Source organism: Primulina tabacum, chromosome 3 (assembly GCF_025594145.1).
Source record: "Primulina tabacum isolate GXHZ01 chromosome 3, ASM2559414v2, whole genome shotgun sequence".
NCBI classification, from domain to species: Eukaryota; Viridiplantae; Streptophyta; class Magnoliopsida; order Lamiales; family Gesneriaceae; genus Primulina; species Primulina tabacum.
In genome coordinates this window covers 32734808-32744115 of record NC_134552.1, presented here as the reverse complement: position 1 = coordinate 32744115, position 9308 = coordinate 32734808, and the positions used below count along the sequence as shown (strand labels likewise).

The 9308-nt window shown below is 38.7% G+C and overlaps 1 protein-coding gene across 1 annotated transcript; it reads right to left on the bottom strand.

Annotated features, from left to right (window-relative positions):
- Nucleotides 1-5703: 5703 nt before the first annotated feature.
- LOC142539118 (ABC transporter G family member STR-like) lies at nt 5704-8718 on the bottom strand. Its single transcript, XM_075644401.1, has 3 exons — nt 8274-8718; nt 7523-8055; nt 5704-7408 (listed from the first exon to the last, which is right to left on the bottom strand). Exons 1-3 carry the CDS (start codon nt 8631-8633, stop codon nt 5767-5769), a joined length of 2535 nt encoding a protein of 844 aa, XP_075500516.1. The 5' UTR covers nt 8634-8718; the 3' UTR covers nt 5704-5766.
- Nucleotides 8719-9308: the final 590 nt, after the last annotated feature.

The window sequence follows — 9308 nt, the reverse complement described above, 5'->3', positions numbered from 1 at the left end:
TATAATAACAAAAATTCTCGGGCATTACATCAGTACCACAAGGAAGTACTAAAACAGGTGCATAAGTCAACTTATCTTTCAGTGCTTGGAATGCTTGTTGGCACTCTATGGTCTATTCAAACTTGATAGACTTCTTTGTCAATCTCGTCAGTGGCAATGCTATCTTTGAAAAATCCGCTATGAACCGTCTGTAATATCTTGGTAAACCAAGAAAACTTCTAACCTCTGAAATTGTCTTTGGAATGGACCATTGCTTAATAGACTCAATTTTGGATGGATCCACCGATATTCCTTCTTTCGAAACGATATGGCCCAAAAACGCCACCTGCTCCAACCAAAATTCGCATTTCTTCAACATAGCAAATAATTGCTTATCCCTCAATAGCTGCAACAAAGTCCTCAAATGCTCACTGTGAAGTTCTCGTGTCTTAGAGTAGATCAAAATGTCGTCAATAAAAACAATGACAAAGTTATCCAAATAAGGCTTAAAGACACGATTCATTAAATCCATTAAAACTAAAGGAGGAGTATTGGTTAGTCCAAATGACATCACCAAAAATTCATATTGACCATACCTCGTTCTAAAAGCAGTCTTTGGTATATTCTCCTTCTTCACCTTCAATTGATTGTACCCTGACCGGAGATCAATTTTCGAGAACACTGTTGCTCCATGCAATTGATCAAAAAGATCATCAATCCGCGGCAAATGATATTTATTTTTAACAGTTACCTTATTCAGTTCTCGTAGTCAATACTTAATCTCAAAGATCCATCTTTCTTTTTCACAAATAAAACTTGAGCTCCCCATGGCGAGGAACTAGGATGGATAAAACCTTTATCTAATAGCTCCTGCAATTGATTCTTCAAATCTTTCATCTCGGTCGGAGCCATTCTGTATGGAGCCTTAGAAATTAGAGTCGTACCTAGAATCAAATCAATAACAAACTCTACCACTCGATCAGGTAGTATTCCAGGCACCTCAGAAAATACATCAGGATAATCTTTCACCACATCAATATTTTGCAATTGCGTATTACTTTCTTTTCTCACATCCGATACCGAAGCAAGAAAACCGAAACAACCATTGTGCAACAATTTTGTAGCTTGAAAACAGGAAATAATGGGAATACTCAACGAAGACCTTAAACCAACAAACACTTCACCCATAGGATCATCGTCTAAAAACTTCACTGTCTTTCCCAGAAAATCAATCACTGCATGATAGGCAAACAACCAATCCATACCCAATATGACATCAAAAGCAGCCATTAGAATAAATATTAAATCAACAAACAATAATCTCGTACCCATCTTTACAGGACAGGCCTTAAGGATACTAGTTGGCCAAATTTCATCTCCAGAAGGCAACACAATATTAAAATGTAAAGGCATGACAGTAGGTTCAACAGTTAAAGTATGCATAAACACTTCAGACATAAAAGAATGAGTCGCACCAGTGTCAATCAATGTAAATGCTTCCTTGCAGGATATTAAAATATTACCTGATATTACAGAAGAATCAGGATTAGCACCCTCTTTTTTCATTGCAAAAATTCTACCTTGAACCCTTCCTTTATCCAAAGAAAGAAGGCATTTATGCGCCATGTGCCCCACTTCTTTGCATCTGAAAAATCGGCCACTGCCCACCAAACATTCTCCAATGTGTGGCTTTCCACACTTAGGACACAATTGTCTCTCAAGATCCGAGGAAGATAACGGAGGTTTATTACGCTGCTCCATCTTAACTTTCCCCTTGTGGCCGCCTCGAACTTGAGTACTTGCCCCTTGACCTCTCGCTTGGAAAGTTTGTCTTCTTAAATGTCTCTCATTCTGGATCTCCTGTTCATCATGTAAGGCAAGCAATGCTTTCTCAACAATATCTTGATATGTGACAACTTTCGACATGTGAACATTTCTTCTAATCTCTGGCCTCAAACCACGGAGAAAGTATTATCCCTTGTCTTTATCATTTTCAGCAATAAAGGGAACAAAGACGAATCCTTCTTCAAATTTGAGAGTATACTCATTGACATTCATGGAACCTTGTCGCAATTCATAAAATTCTTTTACCTTTTTGGACTGACTTCACTTGAAAAATACTTGGCATAGAATAAATCTTTGAACTCATTCCACTTTAATTCACGAGCATTAACAGTAACCTTGGTAGCTTCCCACCAAATACCGGCTGCTTTCACTAGCATAAAAACAGCACAAGTCAGTTTATCTCTATCAGTGAACTTCAAATAATCAAAGATAGCCTTCAATGACTTGAACCACTCAAGAGCCACTAGTGGATCAGGACCACCGATAAATTCAGGAGGATTCATCCGCCTGAATCGATCATAAGAACCATCTTCAGCACTTTCCGTTCTTCCTTGACCCCTTCATTGGCCACAACCTGAGTCGAGGTGTGCATGGTCAGTAACTGCTGAATCTGTTCGCCACGGACCTTAGCCTGTTCTTTTAATAACTTACTGAATTCGTCTACAACTTTCGCAGTCTTAGCAGTGATTGGGGTCCTATCATCCCCTTCAGTGCTTTTTCTTTTGGGAGGCATTTTCTACAAATAGGCTCATTTTAACACAGCTAGGAAGAAATGATATACCAATGGCAATGAAATAGAATAATTCCTCAATGTTAAAATATATAGATGCAGGATAAAAAACATACCAGATTGTCCTAGGTAGAAGAAGTCATATATGGTCTGAAGAAACTTGCTCTGATACCAATTGAAACAACCCACCCACATGACAAAAAAATTTAAAGAAATAACATTCGCGGAAGCCTTCCATTTTAAAGGGGAATAATAAAATACTATTTCCAAAACCAAAATTATCAACTTTAAACATAACCATTCCCAAACTACGGTCAAAAGACACCACAAATTTTCTTAATTCATTCTACAAAATACATGTTACTTAAAATTTCCAATGTTCACTACACCAAAATAAGTGTGACATTACAAAAGTTTCCCCTTATCTTCCTATATGACTTCTTCCGCATTTGACAATCCATTTCATTCTTTCTTGTTACCTGCAACACATGAAATTAACTGAATGAGCTTATAACTCAGTAAGCAGAAAGCTATAAATAACAAATACATATACATAGACTTGGTTTGAATAACATGGATATGGAAATGAAAACTATGTAATACCATCTTCAATGAACAATAGATATCAAGGCAATATAGATGGTATCTCCTGGCATGAATTAAAGAAATGAATTGAAAGTCCTGTGACATTTGACCTGTGACCATGTAATAAGTATCTCTTTGATATTATTATCAAAACTGTGAGAGATACTCCTTTGTCATGCAATTGTCCAATAACATGCTTATGAATACTATCGATTCTTTACTTTAATCAATAAAAACTTCATTGAGGCAATTGAACAAACACTTGGTAGGCAACAATGGCTTACTAGCTCCTTTATCAATAAATTCAATGGTGTTCCTTATATAACAACATATATATCAATAACATAGCAATGGAAGGAGTTAGGCAACAATAAACATGGCTTTTGTACATATATATCATGTGAGCAAAGAAGGAAAGCATCTACTTACAACCCAAGAAGCAAATGGTTTCTTAGATGATCTTGAAAGGATTCCTACAACAATATACATATCATCAACCATTAATCATCACCATTAAACAAAGGAATCAACCAAGCCAACTTATACCTTCAACTTCTCAGACCCTTCAAAACTTAAATACAGAATTCTTACCGTGGAGCTTGAAAAATTAAGTAGGAGATGCTAAGAAATTTACTAGAATCCTTGTGCTTGAAGTGGAGAGATTTTGAAGAGAAAACCTTGAGAAAGAAGAGCTTGAACCGATAGAAAATAAAGGAAGGAAAGGAAATGTGTAGAAGTCTATAGACAATTCAATATATAAGTCATAAAATCCCTCAAAATCGCATTTTCAAAAAGCACTATCGCCCAGACTAGCGCCGCGGCGCCACCTTCCTGGCGCTGCATCGCCAGGGCTTCGGCCCTACAGCGCTGTGGCACTGCCTCTTGCGTCCAAGGACACCAGTAGCGCTGCAGCGCTGTCCCCCACTGCTGCCTAAAATCATCACCAATCCACCTAGAATCTATCCTCTTCCAATGCCATGAAATATCAATGCAACTAAACATCCAAATACATCATCAAATCATCCATTAAAACCATCACAACAAGAACTCATCCCCCATAATCCATTACCAACTAAAAAGCATATACCAATACAATAACCATACTTTTACCATCCAAATGTACATAACCATAAACAATAACCATTATACAAATCTCAACCATCAAACCATATGAATACTCATTACCATACCATACAATTATAAATCATGAATATACAATAATCGTATCTCCAAAACATCAAACCAACGAATACATCATTGACAATAGAATGATAAAAAGGTTGGGATATTACAAGAGCGACCCTCGGCCCTTCTAGCCTTTTCCAGCCATGTGTGGACCACTGTAGCTCATGGCTAGGACCCTCACAAGCCCAACCCCTCACCTGGACAGCACCAGCACGACCTCTCTTTCTTTTTCTCCCGATCGCGTGCCCTGGTTCCCTTGTAAGGCCCTAGATTTCGAACAAACCTTGCCCTTTCGTTTCCAGCCTTGTATCGTGCATCTAAGGGTCCCTAAACCATCTGAAAATTGACCCTTCTAATAGCCCTAACTAGGCAGCCCCTTTGTGCATCGTTATTTTGAATTATAAGGCATTAAAATCCAAGTTTTTGGCATGTACAATTCATAAAACGAAAATATAATGAGAGATATCAGATTTTTCATGCAAACATTTATTTTCACACATACTATGGTATGAACGATGAGAAAAGAAGGAATAAAGCGTGCTTTTGCTTGATTCACGAACGTATAAAAAGTTCTAGGTGAGAAGGTACGTTGTCGGAGAGACGGGGAAGCCTTGCTGCGTTTTTCCTTCAAAATCCACGTGAAAGTGGCTAGGTTTCGTGTAGATGTGTGCGTGTGGCTAGGGAGAAAAAATCCTAGGTTTCTTAGTGTAGGAGGCCTGTGGTTTGAAGAGTTATAGGGCTTGGAAATACCTCATATGGTTATAAATAATAAGGTAGAAATTTTGGCCCAATAACCTTAGCATAATAGGCTCATTAGGCCCATTAGAATGTAGGAAAAACTTTAAAAGACACCATTTTCGAAATTTTCATATTTAATATGCCATATATTAAATAATTAAAATAATCATTTAATAAAAATATTTTGCCTTCAGAGTCCCTAGTCTCCGTTCCTCATTCGCGTCTCGAATAACACTTAAAACCCAGATTTATGTATTCTAATAGAAAACCACATTTTTAACATGTAAACATTCCTACCACCATTAATTAATACAATTAAAATAATTTAGTTAGGAATTTTTCATTTTTTTTAAATTTACATGCAGTTGGATAACATTATCGTACTTTGAATCTTACGTATTTTCTACGGTGTTATCTAATGGTGCCCAACAAGAACTAAAGCTACTACTTTTGCATCCGAGAATGAATAAAGTACTGGATTTTTTCTGACTTTGTTCCATGGATATGTCCACGTTATTCTTTTATTTTTCACGTTAAAAAAGTGTAAAGTAGACCAAATATTACAAATCCCGAAGACATTTTGGATGCTAGAAAACTCGATAAAACTGGGCTACCCCTGTTTCAGGGGTGACCAACTGCCTTGCATTTGAGAAAGCTGTCAACCTCAAAGAAAGATGGGAACAATAAACTGTCAAATCCAGGCTTTATTTTCTCACATTTTTAGAATAAAACCTGAGAACCACATAAAAGAAGAACCGATAAAGAACACCCCATGCCAGCAGAATACCAATGTCAATCCAGATATTCTCGATCTTATGAATATCCATTGTGAATAGAATGTCTTCACCAATTAAATTGCAGCTAGAGGGCAATGGTTGTGATACGTTGTGTAGTTCACTGAGCTTTATCTCTCCTAGGGGACCTGGCGAAAGTTCGTTTCTTTTTCCATGGTAGCAATGTGAGCCTTTGAATTCATTTATAAGCAATGCTTCAAATGGGTACTTGAGTGCAGATATATAATGAAGCCATTTCCAATATTTGGGGATTTGGGAAGGCTTCAAGAAGAACCCACAAGTTAAGAAGAACAGAGCTGTTGTGGCTATCACTACTGCGTAGCCAGTGATGTAACTTGGAACCATTGCACTCACCAGCATCACGTAGGCATTGGTCGTTATCAGCGAGGCATAGAGGGTCAGCCAGAAGTAGAGGATGCTGCTATTTAAATGAAGCATGAATTTAGTGATTGCTGCATATGTGAATGCCTGGGCTGCGAAAAATGGGAGATAGACTAGAAGGGAGGAGATAACATAAGAGGAAGCTCGATAAGAATTGTGGGATGTTTCTCGGATGAAGATGAACCTTTCTTCAATGAAAGTTGGGACGGCGTCATTGGAAGAGAAGAAGATGAGGCAGACTGCGAAGATGTAGAAATTGAGAAGCTTGTTTATGGAATTGAAGTCCTGTTCGTGGAGATTCTTGAAGAGGGTTGAATGTACCAGAGCCATCACTGTCAGGACAATCTCACGGGACAAGAAGAGTTCAGGGGTCCGAATCACGTTCAAGGTAGTTCTCCACGATAAGACAGCCACCTCGCGGAGCCAGGGGTTGGCAAACTTGTGCCTGTGCTCAGACTCATCAAGTATTTCTTCTGCCATGTCAAACTCTTCATAAGAAGGAACATATGGATCAGGTTGAGTGGTAAAGACAAACGGTGTCATTGTATGTGAAGGGTTTCGGTTGGGCATTTGATAATGGTTCGAAATGTGACTTCTAGAAACTGAATATGGTGTTTTTCCTGGAGTTTGTCCTGGTGTATGCGAAGGTGTCCACGTTGGAGGGCGACGTGGGGTTCCTGTTACACCTTGGTAGATCCAGGTTGAGAAATCTTTGTAAAAGTGGGAAGCCAACCGAGCATTATAGATTCCACTCTGCATGCTCATAGGCGTATGAGCAGTCCTGCCTTTTCGTTCAAGGGAAGCGTTGAATTCATCGTAATCATCACTGTTGTCAAATTGCCCTGAAAAAGCATGAGACTCCATGTTTCTAGTCGAAAATTGGCTGCTATGGAGATTAAAGTGCTTTGAGCAAGGACTCTTTCCATGAGGAGTCATAGGAGTTTTGGACCTTTTTGGTGTTTTAGGAATCGGAGTTCTTGCAACTTGATCTGGTTTTATCCCATCGCGTTGATACAGCACAAGAGGATCAAGTCCAACAGTTGAGCCATCATATTCTTTGATCACATCTAGGAGGTATTCTAAGCTGTTTTCACCATCAGGAACTGGCCTTTGGAACCCAGAAAGATATGCAGATAGATCAGTCGGAGTTCCCATGTATATCAGTCTCCCCCTGTACTATAAAATTGGTTACCTTACCAAGATATGCAGAATTCTCATGACTGGATCCTCCAAAAGTCCCTACAATGTGATCAATCATCAAGCCAATTGGGAGAGGCACACATACCTTGCAAGCACCGTGATATGGTCAAGGAGCATTTGAATTCTGAATGAAGGCTGGTGTATTGTCATGAGGACTATGCTGCCACCCCTTGCAATGTCCTTCACCCTTTCTACTACGCTGAAAGCACTCGTGGAATCAAGACCTGAAGTTGGCTCATCAAGGAACAAGAGTGATGGCTTGTGGATTATGTCAATTCCAATGGAGACTCTTCGCTTTTCTCCACCCGAGACTCCTCTTTTCCCCTCATTGCCAATGTATGTATGCATTGCACTCTGCAAAATCATACATGTTTTCAAAAAACCAAAAGAGAGAGGGAGAAGGAGAGTGGAAGGCCTATCAAGAAAGCTTATCCGTACTATCAAGCCAAGTTGTTCGACGAGCTCAAGGACTCTCTTCTTCTTTTCAGCGGTGGAGATTGTTGGAGGAAGCCTTACTTCAGCAGCAAACATAAAGGTCTCGAAAACTGTTAACATGGGGAAGAGCTGATCATCTTGCATCACATAAGATGAAATCATCTTCATGTAGCTGGTTGTCACCTGCAAAATGAACCACCATTATTAACTTGCTAGCTTTATGAATGGGGATTTGGACAAGGTTTGAATCCTTGCCGTTCTCCAAATTTGGGAGACTGCATGCCACTTGGTCAAGAGGCCTTTGACAATAACATTTTTTCATATTTCAATCCATTTTACGTTCATTTCCGTACAATGGCTACTGTAAATGCCTGATTGATAATCGATACAGAAAAACGTACTTGTTTACCATCTACTCTGACAGCACCTTCAAGACTTCCCTGAGCAATCCGGCCTGCCAAAGCATCGAGAAAGGTAGACTTGCCGGCACCACTGGGACCCATGATGGCCAATATTTCTCCTCTTGCAGCCTGCCCAGAAATGTCATTAAGAAGATAAGTTTCCTTATTGATCCACATGTCGTCTTTTTTAATTTTCTTCAATACACTGTAAGACAAGTTCTTGAACTCGAGACCATGTCCCGGAAGCAGCTCTTGCGGCTGCCTTGCCACGTTTTTATCCCCTTGCTTATTTGGGTCCATATCCAACAGGCTCTCGAGGTTCCTATTCTTCCCCTTATGGTTAAGCGAAACTTTTGCCATTTTCTCCAACTCTATGATTGTGAAAGTTGCACTTTCTTTAGAACTGGAATTGAGATACGTAGGAACATATATAAATTAAAATAGATAAAAGGGTATAAAATTGTGACGGTTAACATGAAGGAAATGGTACAGCGCAAGGCTGTAACATTGTCTTTGTACTTGTCGTTGGTTTACTTTGATATCTCCGGGGAACATATCTTTGAATCATTTGGTTATGAAAAAAGAGACAAATTTCTGTCGTATTTGAATTGTTTTTTTGTGATTCATTGTTCCAGTCCAACAACAATATTTGTTCAATTCTAGTCATTGGTGAATCTTTTCTTCTTTTATAACGTTGCTCGTCGTAGGTACCCTTCTCCTTTTGAGGTAATGTTTCTTCTTTCAAACGCCAATAGAGCTCCATTTCAGTTTTATTACTTCATTTGATGAATAATAAAAAAATTTATTTCCAAGTCATATTGACCAATAATTGTCCGAAACTATTCAGCAAATTTTCGATATTTCAAGCAATTACAGATTTAAAATTGAACACGAATCAATCAGTTGTTCTGCTATGATATTTTATTTACATGCCATTGAAAATGTTAGAAGTGATTCAATATAGGGATGACACTTTCCTCCGTAACCGATGGTGAATCCGATATCCGACCTGACATTTCGGTTATAGTGTTTATT